This window comes from Lissotriton vulgaris, chromosome 2_1, assembly GCF_964263255.1.
Source record: "Lissotriton vulgaris chromosome 2_1, aLisVul1.2, whole genome shotgun sequence".
NCBI classification, from domain to species: domain Eukaryota; kingdom Metazoa; phylum Chordata; class Amphibia; order Caudata; family Salamandridae; genus Lissotriton; species Lissotriton vulgaris.
The window spans coordinates 281,336,231-281,355,028 of NC_141687.1; the positions used below are offsets into that span (position 1 = coordinate 281,336,231).

Consider the following 18,798-nt stretch of genomic DNA (forward strand, 5'->3'; position numbering starts at 1 on the left):
GACGTTTAGTCAGTTCTCCGGCTTTAAAATAAACATGATGAAATTACAAACACTCAATCTCACTGCTGCTCTGCTGACGGAGAGATCACTCTGCAATCGGTTTACCTTCGAGTGGGTGGCAGAAGGCATTACCTACTTGAGGCTGGTTCTCCACCGAAGCTTGGTGCAGACTGCTAAATGGGATTACTTGACCCTCCTAAAACGATCCCTGCAGATATAAATCGATGGCGCCGCCTTCCTCTGACATGGTTTGGGAGACTGTCAGTGGTTAAAATGAACATACTACTGCTGGGGGATTTGTATTTATTCCAAACTCTGCCACTAGAACCCCCCGCACACCCTGCGGCAGATGCAATCGGCGATTGAGGGATTTGTCTGGGGCCCGATTGCACCGCGGCTACCGAAAACCCAGCTTCAACGTCCTAAGAAATGTGGCAGTCTGGCCTTCCCTAATCTCGCGCAATATTTTCACGCTTCGCAGTTGCGCTTCTTGGTGGAGTGGAACCGCCCCATGACGGAAAAGTATTGGGTCTTTATGGACCAGACGGTAGCAGGCCACCACATCTGGCGCGACGTATGGATGCAGCGACCAGACCGTGCTTGGAGCCTCTACTCCTCCCCTGTTACGCGCCCCACCTTGCGTGCTTGGGACAAAGTCTCCTGTAAGGCAAACCTGCCCACGTTTCCCTATCCCATGACACTGCTTTTCATAAACCCTGCCTTTCAACCAGGGGTGAATAACGGCGCTGCTTCACGTTGGATTGAGGGGGGCTGTAAACGCTTGGGGCACCTTTTCGATCTTGGTGGCCTTAATCCCTTTAAGGATCTTAAATCGGACTATAACCTATCTGCGTCCGATCTGTATTTGCACTCCCAGTTGACTCACTGGATATCTAACTTCGCGACGCCCCCCCCTTGCATTTTGCCCGTTGTTACCATTCAAACACCTCATCTCTGAAATGTACTCCTTCCTCTCCTCTGCCTTTCCTCGAACTTGCACTGCGGGTCAGAAGCGCTGGGAGATAGAACTTGGACGTGAGCTCTCAGACAAGGAGTGGGAGGATGTTTTTATCGCACGCACCACACCACATTTTCTTCGAGCCACACAGAGACTGCTTTTAAGATCACAACTTATTGGTATTATACCCCTGATAGACTCGCTAAATGGCAATCCCAGTGCGATGGCTTCTGCTGGCGGGGTTGCAGTAGCCCAGGGACACTGATTCATTTGCTCTGGCACTGCCTGAAATTGACCTGCTATTGGGAACAGATCCTGAACAACATTGATGCTGCCTTTACTACCTTTATCCCCCGACTCCCGGGGTACACACTTTCGGGCCTCCCAAACGCGCTCACCTTCCCTCTGCATTCACTTAGGGAGAGACAAATAGCTCTTGCATTGAATACTACATTAAGGGTTATTCTGGCGAGGTGGAAATCAGACTAGGTCCCAGAGCATATTCACTGGGTGCACCAACTTTGGAATCTTTTGGCAATGGAGAAACTTTCTATGTCAGCAGCAGGGAAGAGTGAAGCCTATGCCAAAACTTGGGCCCCCTTTTATCTATTCTCACCACAGATTCAGAGAATTGTCCTGCCCACAATACCTCAGCATTCTCAAGCCGATTCTTGATGACGTCTCAGTCCTCCCTTGAGAGCGCCTGACACATGCCCCTTTCCATTTCCTGTGGTGATAGGCCTGGAGCAACATCCAAGAGCATTCGCTGACACTTTCCCTTTTTGGTAAGATCACTGAGGAGATAGGGTGGGGGAGGTGGAGGGCTTCAATGGGATTTTTTTAATTTCCATGTGTTTTTGTTTTGGTTACCGTTTATATGTGACCTATTGCAATGCGCCTGCAGCCTTTATGGGATCCGTCACGCAGCTTCAGACCCGCCTTCCTTCTCAACTGCTTTTCAGATAACTCTCAACAACGATCACTGCTTGCTACACTCCTTTAGACGCGGCCGGCCCGGTTGGGTTATAAGCGGCTTGCTGTGTTTAACATTCGGATCTGGTATTCGTAACTTGACTTGCATATCTTGTTTATGCTTAGTCGGCCCACTAGGTTGTAGGCGCATCAATTTTGTTATCTGCATTATATACTGCCGATAAAAACGATTTAATACTAAATGGGGGAGGCATTAATACCATTGTGCGGCTAAAGAAAGGGCTAGTTGAATATAGAGCTTTTGCAGGGAAAAAAGTTAATATCCTGAACCAAAGGCAGTCTTCCCAGTAGATTTGGGAAGGGTAAGAGGCCAAGCAGAACCCTTGCTGGGTTATTAGGTCCGAGCAGGGCATAAAACCATAACCAGAGTTAGGGTTAGAGAGGGTGTGACGATTACGAGGGAGGGCGATATTAGCACTGATTTTAATACGTATTGGAAAGCATTATACACCCCACAGAAACACCCCCCTTAGAAGCTAATCAGATGTTGGTTTGGTCAAGTTTCCCTCCCGTGGTAGAAGGGAATTTGAGGGAGCAGCTCTCCTCGTCCTCCACTGTAGGGCGGACAGAGAAGGCAGCGACTGGGGACGCAGGATCTGAACCTTCAGGTACCGATGATTTGAAAGGAAATAAACACGTCTTACTCCACAGCTGCTATATATGAACGAGGCAGCAATGAATGGCAGACATCCTGAGGACATTAGGAAGCTCTCACTATTCGAGCCGGAGGATAACAGTGGCTCTTACAAAGCACTATGCATTTTCCTTATTGACTATTACATTCTGGGCAGGGTAATAGCAGACCATATGCTCCACTGATATAGCTGTTTCTGTTGCTGACAGACAGACCAGGATGGCTTTCTATCTGGTAGGTTTACATCCTATAAGATGTAGGGTGCTACTCGCCGAAAAGCGCCTCAACGCCTCGTCATGGGTAGTAAACACTATATACATGCAATTCACAATTACGGCATGTATGTGACTTCAAGAACATCTTTGGGGGGTAGGAGTCAGGATTGAATCCTGAACAATCGCTTCTCGAAGTCTCAAACCTTATAGAGAACTTGTTTCATACATAGCAGAAAAGGCGCAAAGTACCATTCTAGCCACATTCTTGTAAATAGACAGGGTCTCCATTGGCAAGAAATAAAATGAGGAAACAAAAAAATAAAATATAAAACCTACTAGTCATAAACCTGTCTTGGTACAAAGTAAAAGTACAAAACTTTGTGTGGAGAAACAATTAAATACACCATATTTTCTATTAAAACTGGTTAGAGGTAAAGCTCCGTGTATAGGGATACTGCTAAAAGAGTAAACAAACAGGGACTGAAGGACCACTATCCACTGTGATGTCCTCTGTGACTAGCTGTGGGGCGCCTTCAGTGCACACAGTGAAAGAAATGTTTCTTCGGTAGGCTATGGAAAGAATTCCCTTCAGTTATTCTTTTTTTTAAAGAAATATATAAAGAGGCTTTGATCTGTAACATGAGATGATAAATGACAAAGAAGTGCAAGAAGAAAAAAATGCATGAAACCAGGACTTCTCGAATCTGTGTGTCCAGGTTCTGATTGCAAAACTGTCCATCTCTCATGCAATTCGGAAAAAGACCGAAAAAAATCTCTTCAAGGAGCGTTATCTCTACATAGAAGAACTGACTTCTACCTACCTGCTTTACTGTGAATAATCTTTACTGTGTATGCTGCTGTTTCCCAGCTGGATTTGAACTATATTTGTATTGTTACATACATACAAAATGCTTCTTCATGTACTTTTAAGGCCATTTTTAATTTTCATTTTTTATATGGAATTACATTTAATGTTATTAAAAGATACAAAGTAAGAAGAAAATATTGCCTTTAAAAAGTATTTTTTACATATAATTGTAGGTTTTTTCCCCCCGAGATCCCACGAAGGTGGAGTCATTTGGTGTTTAATACCATTAATATAGATCTCATGAGAGACTGCCGAAAAACGATGGCGATTCTTTACTGTGTCAAATGTAGACTGCAAATACTGTTTAGTGGTAGCGTGTGATTGTTGCTCTTGATTAGAAAAACTATGTAAATTAGCAATTTATTCTTCTGGCATTCACCTTACCAGTGCCACTGAGGCCTGCATACTAGAAGGGCAGAGAGAGTCTCTACAAACATTGTATGTAAGACCATCAGAAAAGCGATCCCTCATTTACGATGAAAATGAACCCAATGGGGCTCTGAATATGGTGTTGCTTCAAGTTTATTAAATAAACAGCAATAGAACTACATATTTATTGTGTGAATCTCAGCAACAAATTTAGAGTTGAATTTGCGTTCAACAGAGTTTGACTTTACACAAATGTTGATAACTAAACTTCTGTATCCTGAATCTTTTTGGAGATTCACGATCAGTAGGCTTTCTCTGCACATGTGCCAGATCCCAAAATACATTTTGAATAAATACTACTTCAGCTTTTAAAATAATTTTGCAATAATTCATTAGCTGTCTTTTTTTTAAGGAAAGACAATTAAGCAATCATTTATCACAGAGATTATCTGACAAAAAAAATTTCCAAACATGCATTCTAAAAGTTTCCGCTCACTCAGCAAAGACAGTGTGTGAAAATAAACTTTACAAATGTTTTGCAAAAAAGCAGACTCTAAAACGTATACTAATAGAAGCGCACATAAACATCTCATACAAAATTTCGACCTCTATTTAATCCTGCTATCAAGCATTTGTTAGCATCTTTTAAGAATGAAATACAGGGGGAAACATTCGTAGGGCGATATCTATGTAAGGTCTTAACTTTGGCAATCTATGATTTGAAACCAATGCTTTTGCAAAGATGGTTTTGAAGCCTATGTTTTCCCATGGAACCTGAGCCACGCCAGAACAGTGCCTTTGCAGTCCATCCTTTTGACTGGAAATTCATTTCCACAGTGAATGTGTTAAGTACACTCGATGTCTAAAGGCATTTTTCCCAGAATTTCAACACGTTTTAAGGTATTAGCTTTTTTTATTACTTTTTTCACTAAAGAGACATTCTTAGCTCAACCTCTCTGCCATGTGACGCACCTCAGGTGGGGAAGGATAACAGCAATGCCTGCATGGTCTGCCTCCCAGACTCTCACACTACAGTAAGGATTAGCATTTGTCAGGAGATCCCTGGATGAACGTTAAAGGTCTCTGAGGCGCTTCAGAGATAAGCTTGGAACAGTGAAGAAACAGCAGGGAAAGGGTGCAGGTGACCCCATTCCCACTGAAATGTCTGAGGGATGCGGTTCCTTTACTTTGACATTCGTGGAGACAAGGTCTGACATTCTACAGGGATCAAAAATGCAACATCACAGACAATATACAATATCACGGCACCCATGGTCAACATGGATGCACTCAATGATGCGTCATTTGATCTAGAGCGCGTCAATGGCATCCTGACATTGAGGCATCTTTTGCTGTCAGGGTGTTTCTTGATGTCCGGGACCAGGCTGTCACCAGCAAGAACACATTGATCACAGAGACACACACCACACGCCAGGAGCCGAAACGGATACTGTCCTGAATGGGACTTCCTGAGGGTATTACATGTCATCTAAGCATCATATGTAAATGCTGTAAGTGACTGTGATGTATTCATATAAAACCTAAGAAAACCTTATAAAAAGATTGCTTAAAAAAGAAAATTGTAACCGTCAAGTATCTACTACACAGCACAGCAGGAAAAAGAACACGTCTCCTTTGACTTAAACTTATGAATCCCTGAGCTCAGGACATTGTGGCCCCTCATGTGGCTGAGATGGCCCTTCATACTCCAACGACGTCACCAGGACTTCGAACACCTGAAACTCCACACAGTATTCCTCCAGAGACTGTCAAAGCATACTGTTAATGATTCTATTATGACTGGAATCCTTACAGTGCTGTGCATAATTGAAAGCCGATGGTCTCATCCTGAAGATTCTCCTGGTGATTCAGTTACTTGTAACCTCTGAGTGTAGCCTGCCAATACAGGACAGGGAGAGAGTAGGAGTGCGTTACAGTTACAGGCCAAAGGAGCCTTCCCATGCAGCCCTGGCGTGGCGATGCAGTACATTTAAAAGGCAAGACCCTACTTCTTGTTTTACATTTAACTAGTTATACTCAGATGGGGGTAATTTTGACCAACTGCCCCAACCCACAATTTGTCAAATTATTTTACAATACATTATATTGAAGTTATGCACACTCATCCCCTCTTCTAGCTATTATAGCTATTATAGCTATTATTCACAAAAGCGACCTACCAGTCTCTCTTGAATCAACTTCCATTAATAAATGTGAAGCAGGACTCTTTTCTATCACGGTCAGCCCCAACTGTAGCATTAAGGGCTACCTTATATATCGTCCTCCGGGTGTGGCAACTGCGTTCATTGAATGCCTCCTGGATGTTCTAACGCAATCTGCTTTACGCCATAATAAGTTCATGATTGTAGGAGACCTCAACGTGCATTTGGAGGATATCTACTGCAGAGAGGCCATTTCCTTAATCAATGAACTCAGAGCTCTTATGTTTGATTTAGCGGACAATAGAGCCACCCATCAAGCAGGACATCTACTGGACCCAATTTTTACTAACTGGGACGACATAAGTGTCTCTGCTCCGATTAAGATCCTATGGTCAGATCATTATCTGATACCATTTCAACTTAGAAAACTGCCCAACAGGGGGCCATTAAAGAAACCTCCCGCTATTAGACGCAGGGACTGGAGGAAATTCAGTCATGATGCCTTCAGTCAAGCCCTAGCACAGGACCCCCCAAAGCTTAGCGACAATTTGGTGGAGGCGTACAAGACGTATGAAGAATGGGTTCAAGGTGCGCTGGACAATGTAGCCCCGTGGACTCACAAACCCATGGCACGGAGCACGAAATCCGCTCCGTGGTTCACCGCTGAGCTACGCGCCGCAAAAACCAAATGCAAAACCTTGGAGCATAGATGGAGAGTGGATTACGCCCCCTCACTACGCGAAGTCTATAAGAGCGAACTCAGAATCTACCACAGCCAGATCAGGAAGTCTAAAAGAGAGTACTATAACAACAGGATAGGCTGTGCAGAGAATACATCGAAAGAGCTCTTTACGATCCTGAAGGAACTCTCCGCCCAGCCCGCAAGTTCAGGGGAAGTCCCACCCACGACCGACTCATGCAACGAGATCGCAGATTTCTTTATAGGGAAGGTAGAAAAGATCTATGCTTCGTTTCAGACTAATTCAGTTGCCACCAATCTGCCCGACCATAACTACGGTAATAAGGTCAGAAAAGAACTTAGGAAATTTATGGTTCCCCAAACTGAGGAGTTTATCAATATCCTATCGGACATTCACTCGGGCTCTCCCCTAGACGCAGTACCAGCGAGAATTCTTCGTAGTCATCTTCCCCAGGTGGCGAAGCATATAGGAAATATGGCCTCACTCTCCTTCCATGAATGTCTAGTTCCGGAGAGCTGGAAACTGGCCCAAGTCGTCCCAATAAAAAAGAAATCCCACATAAGCATAGCGCAATTAGACAACCTAAGACCAATCTCCCTTCTCCCCTACTGCGCGAAGGTAGTTGAAAAACTGGCTAATCGACAGCTGGTAAACTTTATGGAGGAAAATATGCTCCTGCACACGTCTCAATCGGGTTTTAGAGCTAAACACTCGACTGAGACCGCCCTCCTACTATCAACAGAATTGCTGCGGAGCAAGGGGGATGAAGGTCACACGGCCGCACTGGTCCTGTTGGACTTAAGTGCGGCGTTTGATACCGTATCACATCCCGTACTACTGGACCGACTGAGGGAAAAGGGAATAACCGGACCTGCTCTTGAGTGGCTGGTCTCTTTTCTCAAGAACAGGAGATTTCAAGTGCATTGCCCACCATGCAAATCCAGTGTAAGATGTCTCAGGCAAGGGGTTCCACAGGGCTCGATTTTGAGCCCTACATTATTCAATCTGTATATGGAACCCCTTGCCAAACTGGTGGAGTCATATGGTGTGGCAATAGTCTCCTATGCAGACGACACACAACTGGTGATCAATTTGTCCCGTGACCCAGTTGTGGATGCTGAGAACTTCTCGGCTTGCCTTGTGGCACTTGACGGCTGGATGAAACAGAACTGTCCCCGCCTTAATGGCAACAAGACGGAAGTTCTTATTGTAGGTCCATGCCCTTCGATCTGGACCTCTGCCTGGTGGCCCACTGAACTGGGCTCTGTCCCCATCCCAGTAGACACAGTTAAGAACCTTGGCTTTCTTCTGGACTCTAATCTAGCCTACACCAATCATGTGGGTAAGGTCGCAGGAAAATGCTATGGACTCTTGAAGATCCTAAGGAAAATCCTGGACCTATTGCCCCCCAGCTCCAGAAAAACTATGGTACACGCCTTGGTCACCTCCCAGTTAGATTATGGGAACTCCCTCCTGTGTGGACTTAGTAAAAAGGGCCTAACACAGCTACAACGCGTCCAGAACGCAGCTGCGAGGCTGGTCCTTAACCTCCCTAGGAGAGCCTCTGGGAAACAGGCATTACGCTCCCTTCATTGGCTCCCAATAAGGGAGAGAATTAAATTTAAAACTATGTGCATCACCCACCGTATAGCTCACAAAAAAGCACCTCCATATCTGCAGGACTTGCTCCCAGTCTATCGTCCTTCACGTCCTTTGAGGTCGATGGGTAGCATGCTATTAGTGGTGCCTCGGATCCATAGAGCAAGAATGGGAGGACGTTCATTCAGACACCATGCAAGCAATGAATGGAATAACCTGCCTATCGAACTGAGGATGGAGCCGTCTGAAACCAGGTTCAGACAGAGGCTGAAAACCCATCTTTTCCCCATGATAAACTCAGCATAGTTCACCCGTTTCCCTGTGCTCACCCTCTGTGAGCTAAGCTGAAGAGTTGTAGGTAGGTTTGTCAGCGCGGGGACGCACTGTTCTCTGTGCAACCAAGCGCTTAACAAATGTCATAAACTAAACTAAACTTCTCTAACTACAGATATTTGATTCAAAGTAGAGGGGATATGGTCCCTCATATAAAGCTGACGTCACACAAGTTCTAGCCCACAGTGTGGGCTGACAGCATATACCCGGTTTCAGTCTCTGGGTGTAATGCGGTTAAATGCGGAGGCTGCATAGATCTAAAGCTTTTAGTGTTTGGCAGTGGAAGAAAGTATCACTCTATGGGTTAGTCAATGCCCTTGCTTAGCAGAACACTCATGTAGGCTCAGAGCTGGTCTCAGATGATCCTGGACAATGTCTTCATCACTTAAATCATACAATCACTTCAGCACTTGATGACCAGGTCTCTTTCAAGACTACACAGGTCAACATCGTCTGTGCAACGTAATGGTTTTTGACGAAGTTAAACATAAAGAAAAGTACTCTTAATGGCAGGTGCTTCCTTCTCAGTGCTGCCTTTAGGGCCGTTGCTCCGACCTTAGACTGCTGAGGGACCCTTCCTTCAGCGGGGCTATCTCAGTGCCCTGTCGGATCCACCTGACCCGCCGCACCTCCGCAGACCCGACAGGCAGGGCTGGCGTGGCCACGGACTGCAGAATCGGCCCAGTCCCCCTTCAGGTCCCAGGATATTCTCTGCCCGAAGTGCATCAGCCCTGCCGGGGCTCCTCCGGGTGAGCCGGCCGGCCACACCCTGGATTGCCAAGGGCTTCAGGCTTTGCATAACTTTTTCCTCCCGTGTTTGGAGAGAGATCATTTCTTGGTGTGTCAGCCCACGCCTTTTAATTTGACAGTGTGGTGAGGTCTGACTGCACGTGCTGCAGGGTGTGTGACAGACCCTTGTACAAGCAGGTCTGAGACCCTCTTTCCCCACCCTCCCCGCAACCCTCCCCACCCCCTTTAATAGGTTACTTTACTAGGTTGTGAGCAATCTGCTGCTGCACTGGATACCTCTCTTCGACATAGGTTACCATTTTTGTTGGACAGACGGACTAGGGGACCTCTCCCCCCCTCCTCCCTTCCCTCTTTCTTGCTGGCCTGGATCACAGACTGGTCTCTATCATAGGGCGTGGGGAACCTACTTCTGCTGAGGCACAAACAAAAATTGACATATATAAAGCCCTTTGGGCCCCTGCCTCGAGATTGCAGAATGCAGATTCAAATTTTAAAAAAGAGGGGGGAACAGGAGCTAATTAATGGTCCAGTGCCCGTGCTCCAAACTAACCATGAAGTCAACAACGGGGGGAAACTGTTCTAAAGTGAGTGGTGTAAGTAACCATACACTCACTACAGGGAAGTTGGAAAAGAGGGAGTGCTAGGTCCTACAGGCAGACGTCAGGATGGGGCACGTCTTCCCGAGCCGACACTCGAGTACATACCCCAGTAAGGTGCGGGCACCCTACGCCTCTAGCCTATGGGCACTGGGCTCCTATTTTTTAGGTTACGGTCAAAAGGGCATATTTGACCACTGAGTCATAGCCGTAGGTTGAAGTGTCTCAGGCGCTGGTCCCCGCTGATCGTTTAGAGGGCCAATGTTACCCCTCTACTAATACTACTTCGTGCACTACACCACTTCCACATTGTTTTCTGGTCCTGATGAAACGCCAGGGGATCTCTATGACCATTAAGGCGTGAAACATGTCGACCTTGTAGTTACCTGGGCACATTACGTCTTCACTGGTAACCCCTAACCTACTGGTTTTTTACTCTGCCAAGGGTACCTCTTTATTAAAATTCCTTAATTCCTTATTTGGAATCCCTTAGACAGTTTTAACATACTGCACGCACACTATCACTCTTCACTTAGGACTTTGTTCTCACACCCACCTGCACCAAACGGCAGTTCTCAAAAGATCTCAGCCAAAGTGAGCCTTCAGGGGACCCATAGGGCATTGCACCAGGGGCCCGACGAGGAGCAACCACCCAATGAGGAAGCATGACATCCTTCGGGGTGTGTGAGGGCTACAAGTGACAACATCTTTCTCTCTCCCTACAAACTCCTTGACCTAGCACTCTCTCTTTTCCAACTTCCCTGTAGTGAGTTTATGGTTACTTACACCACTCACCTTGGAACAGTGTCCCCCATTGTTGACTTCACAATGCAGATTCTCCCACCTCATCGTTGGCAGGCCAACCCAATGCCACAGACATCTTCTTACTATCCAGGCCTCACAGTCAGCACTGGAGACCTGATTAGGGAGGTCTGGCCAATTTTGTGCTACTGCGTCAGGACCTTCACAATGTCGCAGACCACGCGGCAGGGAGGAGGGTCGCATATCGACCTAGAGGACTCTGTATCCACGCTAAAGGGGCAGGTGTCTCGTCTGACCAAGGCATCCCGCAGCATGGAAATCCGGGCTGAGGATGCAGAGAACGAAGCCTGGCGAATAACCTGTGCTTCATGGGTTTCCCCAAGGGGCCAGCTTCTGAAAACTTCTTGGAGGAGTGAATCCTATCATGGGTTCCTGAAGGGCACCTGTCTCCATACTTTATCGTGGAACGAGTACACAGATCGTTGGCAGTGATGACTGCAAAAATCCTTAATTACAAGGACAGGGATGTCGTCCTCCGTTTCGCCTGCGAGTTGGCCCCCACAAACTTTCAAGGAGAATGCCCATTCCGGCGCCTTAATGCTTGGCAACTCATGGACAATGATACAGCAGAGTTTCTGTCGCAAGAACTTGTCGTGTTTTTGGTGCTGAACTTAGATTCGGTCCTCAGGCCAAATCCTCAGGGTCTTTGGTATACTGGTCCACCCCGATCAGTGTGAATTCACATCATGGTACACGCTACTGTATCGGCTACTGTATCGAAAAGGCTTTTGACTCCCGATTAAGACTTCCTCTGGGACACACTCAATCGCCTGGTCTTTGGCCGCCGATTTATCGCTTATGTGTAGACGCTTTATGACAGCCCCACGGCCCGACTCCAGCTGAATGGGGTCCTTCCGTGGGAGTTCCCGATTCATTGGGGAACCAGGAAGGGGCACCCCTCTTCCCCCCTTTCCACTCTTGCGATTGAGGTTCTGGCAATGTGTATTCACTGCGATGCAGAATTGCAGGAGTTGTGGTGGGGGGAAGGAGCTGATGTGCTGCTCTTTCTAAGCGACTAGGCGGTGGCGGGCCACAGAGTACTATACATTGAGAACCTAAATGGCCAGGCCTTTGGCTTGCTGGTTAATCATTCTAAGTTCATACTGCTCCGTTGACGGGTGCCACGCACAGTCATGGCTGCCGCATATACTCCTCTGTAGGATAATCTTCCTCTACCTCAGTATTCACATTGCACTCATTCTCACTCTTGCCTGGTCCCCTTGGAGAGGTACACAACTCTCCAAGTGGCCACATTAGTGGGGTTTGGAAGGTGGGACATAATTGATATTTCACGTTTGGGCGAATCGCACATGCGGTCCTTCTCAGAAATACAGGCCGACTTCCAGTTACACCGTTCTCAATTTTTCAACTTCCTCCAGCTCTAACATGCTCTGTTGTCCCACCGGTCCTTCCTCAGGGTAGCTCCTGAATTTAGTTCCATGGGGCCCAAGGTTCTTATGGGTCCCCTCAGCCAGGGAGGGGTCGCCAAAATATATTAGTTCATGGTCAACAATTCCACAGAATTGCTTACCACTCTTCGTACCTGTAGGGAATCCAGGGTGGGTGCTCTAGAGTAGAGAGAATGGAGGGAGGAGTTCATGGCCCGGAAAGAACTAGCTAAATCCTCTAGGTTCTGTTTGATCCAAGTGAATGTTTTACATGCCATGTACTTGACACTGCTGCAGCTTTGGCAGGTGGGTAAACTTCCATCGCCCGCCTGTCTTGGATGTAGTCTGGTCGCCTTGTTATATACGGTTACCGGTCCTGAGCCATGGGAGTTCTGTCTGGGGAATTGGAAAGACCAGTGTACTGTTCACCCTGTATTGCTCTCCTGGGATTGCTGGATGATCTGAGCGGGAGGCGATCTTAGAGGCATCTCGTGGGCTTGGCGACCCTGCTCGCTAAGCGAGATATAGCCCGAAACTGGACCTCGGCTGACGCCCTGGACTTGCAAGCATGGACTGATGCGCTAAAATGTAAGAACTTGTGTACGCAGCACGAGGCTGCCCACATGAACAGTGCAAGATATGGGTCATTTGGTGGGGCTATTTTGAACTTCAGGGATTGTTCTAATGATTCGGGTAATGACATGTGGCTACGGCGTCGGTTCTTTTGCTCTGCCTGTCGTGTTTATTGTGTTTGTCTTATGTCTCGAAAACCCAATAAAAAATAACTGAGCGCAAGAGTTAGCTTTAAAATAATAAAATAAATATATTAGGACATGTTTTTTGTTTTTGCATTCGGTGACAAGAAAAAATGATGCAATAAAGGCTCCATACTACTGACCATATAAAGACTGCTGCCATGCTAGGGCCGAACACAGCAACGCAAGACTTTTCCCACTTCCGGTCGGACTCTCCAACAAACAGTGCTGTTTGTAGTTCAACCCGCGCACAATCTAAAAAAAATACATACAAAAATTAAAAGCAAGTCGGAGAAAAAGATGGGAATATAAGGAGTAAGTAAAAAGTGTGCATAAAACATCATGCCCACTCTCCAAATAATGTTCACGTTTCATACCTACTAACTACTTAAACAACTATAAAAATAATTATGTTGTCTCTCCGAGCTGGAAGAAACTTTTTGATTGTCAACAAAATACATAGAAGCTATAAAACTAAATATTTTTGTTTAACTTGTTCGTCTAGAAATAGTTTATGAATGTTGCCTCTTACCAATAAAATGTTTAGGATTTCACAAACATGATTTTAAGTACGCTGAACAAATGTACTAAAATTACAAATTCCTTTAAACACACAATATTAAAAAGTTAAGTACGGGTATACTAACGTTGAATAAAAAGCACCAGGAGGCAGGTAAAACGATTGGAAGCTATTTATAGTACATTGATTAGATCCATTTAAATTATGCTTTTTGTTTTTATTTTACATTTTGTCCTTGCTATATTTCCAAAGTATACTGCAACAACGATGGAGAAGTTATAAATATGATGGTTGACCAGAGAGGCACACAATGTTTTATGATAGCGACATATTTGCCTGGAGACCATTTGTTTATCCTTACAGACGCTACTTATTTTAGTTTAGACATCTCACTCGAGACTATGCCACAGCTCATCAGAGCTCTTCATTGTTGCCTACTTATCGCTAGACAGAAATCCACACTTCAGAGCTGGGGCGTTACAGATCACCTTTCCACCAAAGCAGCTGGGAATATAATGGCATTGGCCATCAAGAGGGGGTCAAAGAGTAGACAAGATTCCCAAAGACCAAACAAAATGATTACGGTTTAACTCTTCCATCGACTAACGAATGCCCATGTATCTACTGGCAGTCCTCGCCTGTGAGGGCTCGCTGACTATGGTATGCCAATGTCACCAAATGGGATGGTTGTTGGTCTGTACAGATGAAGTCCATCAAACTTTAATGGAACGTCTTCACACTAGTTTACATGCTAAGACTGATTAAAGAATCACCACTAGGTAAGAAGTATTGTGACCATGTGATATTGTTTTGGGACAAAATGCCAGATTACACGCAGGAACTGGACAAGCTTAGCAGAATTCGGCCAATAACAAAATGTTATGCTGGAATGTCATGAGATGGAAATGATTATACACAACTAAATTAATCCAGCCATGCGTGCATGTATTTATAGTTTCTATCTGTCCCCAATGGCCTATGAAACGTATACTTTCACTTCCGCCTCACCCTGAGTGGTGTAAATATATCACTGTAAAGCCACCCCCCCCAATACCCTCGGCTCTAGTACTGCTAAATAAAAGTATTAAATAAATGAAAGGTACAGGTAAGGTGCTTTATTATGGCAGGTCATGAACGTCTTGTTTATTGTTTAAAGCTGAACTTGTAAGAGTTGTGTTTACCTATCTAAAGGCATTAAGTAGTTCTTTAAGTCGTGCCAGATACGGGACACCTCTGACAGTTCCGGGTTGCTGTACCCTAGTTCATACAAAACTGGTTTTCATTGATGACTTTTGTTAATCTCATATCTACCTTAAAATCCATGCACGTTTATCTATCGACCTCATTCCAAAGCGCACCGGTTTTGTGGCATTGCTCTTTGTACAACGAAAAGAAAATTGTATGTTATTGTCCAATGGTTTCACTTAAAGTGTCATACAGGAAGGCTAGTTTGGTCATTGTTACAACTTTTGTAGGTAAGAGAAGTAGGATCAGGGAGATAAAGAGATTCAGTAGAGGGGCTGAGTTCGATGAAGGCTGAAACAACGTGGATACAACCTAACAGCAAGGATACATCTCTCAGTTGTCTTTTTCATTCTAGCTACAAAATCTCCTAAACAGATGAAAGTGTTACTTACTGCATTCATCATAGCAAGCTGTGAGGGGTAGGCCTTACAGGGGAACATTATTTTCACTCCACCGATGGTGTATTCAGAAAGTGTTGCCGCCATTCTCTATCTCTTTGTGCTACAGGCACTTGTGTGAACTAAAATGAACCAATTATGTCTGAAATAAAAAGCAAAAACATTGCTTCAGAGAAGACCAATATCTTCCTCACAGTAAGCTTATAAATTAAAATTCAAAGCAATGTAGATTTTTGTAAATAACAACCGTAGTCTGAAAAGATTAAAGACATATTCCAAAATTAAGTGTAATCGACATGTTTATCTTGATTCACGCATTAAAAAAAACAATTATTCTCAGAGAGAACTAAACCAAATGTGCATGTACCAGTGTTGAACTCAAGCAAGACAGAGAAATAACTCTTTGAGGTACCTGATTAATTGACATCACCTTATTTATTTACTCTTTAAAACTCACAGTGCTTGCTAATAGCATACAGGAATGCCTCAGTGTGCTAGTGACACAACTGTTTTGTCTTTTTTCAACAAATGTATTGTAACTGTTATTGTCACTGGCTTAAGGCAATAATCATGGACTCATTCCAAGATGCATATCATAAATAACGATGAGTCACACTGGAAACATAAATAGACAATGCCATTATCTAATCATCAAAATTAAACAGGAATTAAACACTTATAACCATTTTCTGCTTATATCAGCCCAACCAAAATAAGGGTCTCATAACTACCCTTATAGCCAATGTTTCTTCTTAGTTGATTTATAATTTCCCATCATAATACTTTAACATAAAAGCTCAATGGCTCTTAAAATGTATTCCTCCTACGTGCAATACCTCTATGAAGAGCTCAAGATGACTTAGAACACATTCATTTCATTTACGCGGTGGGAGACAGGACGAAAGAGTTCTGACACCTGCTGCAAAAGGACTTATGAAGGTGGGTGTTGACTAGTAGTCTCGAATTGCATGTGGACCTGACTACAAGCTGGTAGCACTGATAATACTCAAACCAGTAAAAGTATGGTAACCTATTTATAATATTTCAATATTATTTTGCACAACCTAAGCAGAGTGACATAGTTAACGGTCCTGAAGAATGCCAGGAACCTTTCTGGTCTACGAAGGCAGAAACATGTCGAACTACTCCTAATAGGGAATATACATAACCCTACTCTCACTGAGCTTTTTAAAATCTTTCCACTGGGGGCACTAGTAAAGGTTAATCTTGTCCACCAGGAGATAGTTTTAACTCACATTAAGCTTTATTTTTGTTTGCACTCTGCTCTATATTGAATGACACAAAACACCTCGTGCTCCTCTCCTACAAGGGAGCTGTAGCCCACACTGGGTACCTTGCGGTCCCAGTGTGTAAGAGGGAACCCAAAGATGAAGCATATCACCTTAGGGTGAGTGAGGTTTCTTGTCTTAACACATGAGTGCTTCTGTTCCTCCCCCCTCTCCTTCACGAGTGATTGGATATACCATCCGGTTACCTTTTGCGAGTAGAGATTATATGGAGTGGTACAGTAGATGGCAATAATTCCTCCCTCTGGAACCCCTGTAGTGAGATTATATTCTTATTATTAATAACATCTGGGGTAAATGTGCATATTTCTAATTAATTAATTTGTAATTATTCATTCCTTTTCGAATGTCTTTCAGTATCATTGATTAAATAACAAAGTAATAGAAAATGGATCAACTCTCACTTGTTTCCTCCCTAGTGTGGCACATGAAGACCCATACTGTTTTTCAATGCAACAAATGTGTATTGCTATATGTTTAGAGTGTGAAGCAAAATAAATCACCTGTAGAGATCATTTTAAGTCCTACAAGATCCAATTTCTCTAAAAACAATTATATAATCAGAAGAAGCCTTGGACTGCAACTTGGACGATTTAACTCCAAAACTGAATATCAAGTACACACATGCAAGGGAAAGTGGAAAATTAAAATCAGCATTTGTCCCAAGGTTACAGAAAGAATATATAATGAATGTTTGTCAGCAATGTGTAATGAGAGCTATTATTAGAAAAGGATCCAGTACCTTTCATGACAATATGAATGTTAGAGATACAATTAAGAGTTGAGAAATGACAAGCCTGTCATCAATAGAAAGACTGTTAAGCAGAACAATCTTAATTTCACAAGTTTCACAGAACCTAGACAGCAGTTTGATGACAAAGCATGCTATGAAAAAGTGACAAAAGAGAAATTAAAAACAGTAAAAGGCAAAATGTTAATTATTGGAGACATGGTACAATCTGGATCTTTTATGTGATGATTAATATAGAGAATTGAAAGTAGTAAAACTCACAGTGAGTAATATGTATTTTACCTAAGACACATAAAAGAGGATGGCATCCACCAACAAGGCGCATAATAGCTCTTTCAGACACTGGCCAAGCTCCCACTACCATTGTTCTATGGTCCCACAAATATCAGACGTGATGCTATATGTGAAATCCTTACCCAGTAAGGTTTTATTCTGTAATGCCATACTCGGGATTTACTCTTTAATAGTGTATGATAACAAGTTGAATAATATTTTCCTGGGCTTCTTCTCTAAGATAGTTTATCACAGAGCAGTTAAGAGTGCTGCCCTCGAGTTCCTCTGAAATATTCAGAATTCTCAAGTTGTTAATTAGAGAAAGATTTTCCAGCCTTTTGAGATCTTCTTGCAGGCTATGTTTTTTTTTCTCTACTTATAGTAACAGAGATATAGTAACGGAGACTACTCAGATTGACACATGTATCCCACCACCGTGATAGACGGATACACATGTTGAATGGAGTACTCTGTTACTATATTATGATCACACTTTTGTTGATACTTCACACACAACGTATTGGTTACGCAACACAAAATAGATTTCAATTCACTTTATAGGCACGATTGCTGATTACAATATACAATATATTTGGCAATGCTCCTGAAACTGCCTGATCGAGACCTGTCCTAGGCCATGTCCCGGCTCCCCACCCAGAAGGAACCCTGTGGGAAACATGACCAGTGGCACTAGTCCCCTGCAAACTGAAGGTAAAAAAAGCTCAGGAATCAAAGAATCGTTGGCCATAGGGCCTTCTGAGGGATCGCTAAAATTCAGATGGTCTAGTGCATGGTGGGAACTGTAGTCCTGCCTTCCATAGGGGAACAAGTAGCTACCGCATTACCCGGGACGACCGGATGTCAAAGTCCCTTTCTGCTCCACTTACTACTGCCACAGCTTGTTGGTCGCCAGTCCGGCAACCGACCCCCTTCACTCAACGCACCACCTAGAAGGAACTCCATCCAACCTTCGCCCGACATCAGCAACCACCACATTGTTGTGTTTTTGCATCTTTTTCTCCTGCAGCACCATTTCAGTGGTAAAAGCAGCTCTCCAATGGCTCCCATTTAGCACTAGGGACAGCCAGGGCAACTCTGCCCAGGTAAAATTGAACTGACTGTCATGGCTTGGTCCAGGAACCTGCATCACATTTACCCTGT

General features: G+C 44.2%; 1 protein-coding gene across 1 annotated transcript in view; it reads right to left on the reverse strand.

The window, feature by feature from the left end:
- Nucleotides 1-18,798, reverse strand: part of BRIP1 (BRCA1 interacting DNA helicase 1) — a 1,426,214-nt gene that overhangs the window by 1,289,120 nt on the left and 118,296 nt on the right. The window contains exons 2-3 of the mRNA XM_086954933.1: nucleotides 15,301-15,448; nucleotides 13,287-13,398 (exon numbers count right to left, since the gene is read on the reverse strand). Coding sequence (XP_086811059.1) covers nucleotides 13,287-13,398; nucleotides 15,301-15,393 — 205 coding nt within the window. The 5' untranslated portion in view covers nucleotides 15,394-15,448. The remainder of the gene's footprint in view (nucleotides 1-13,286; nucleotides 13,399-15,300; nucleotides 15,449-18,798) is intronic.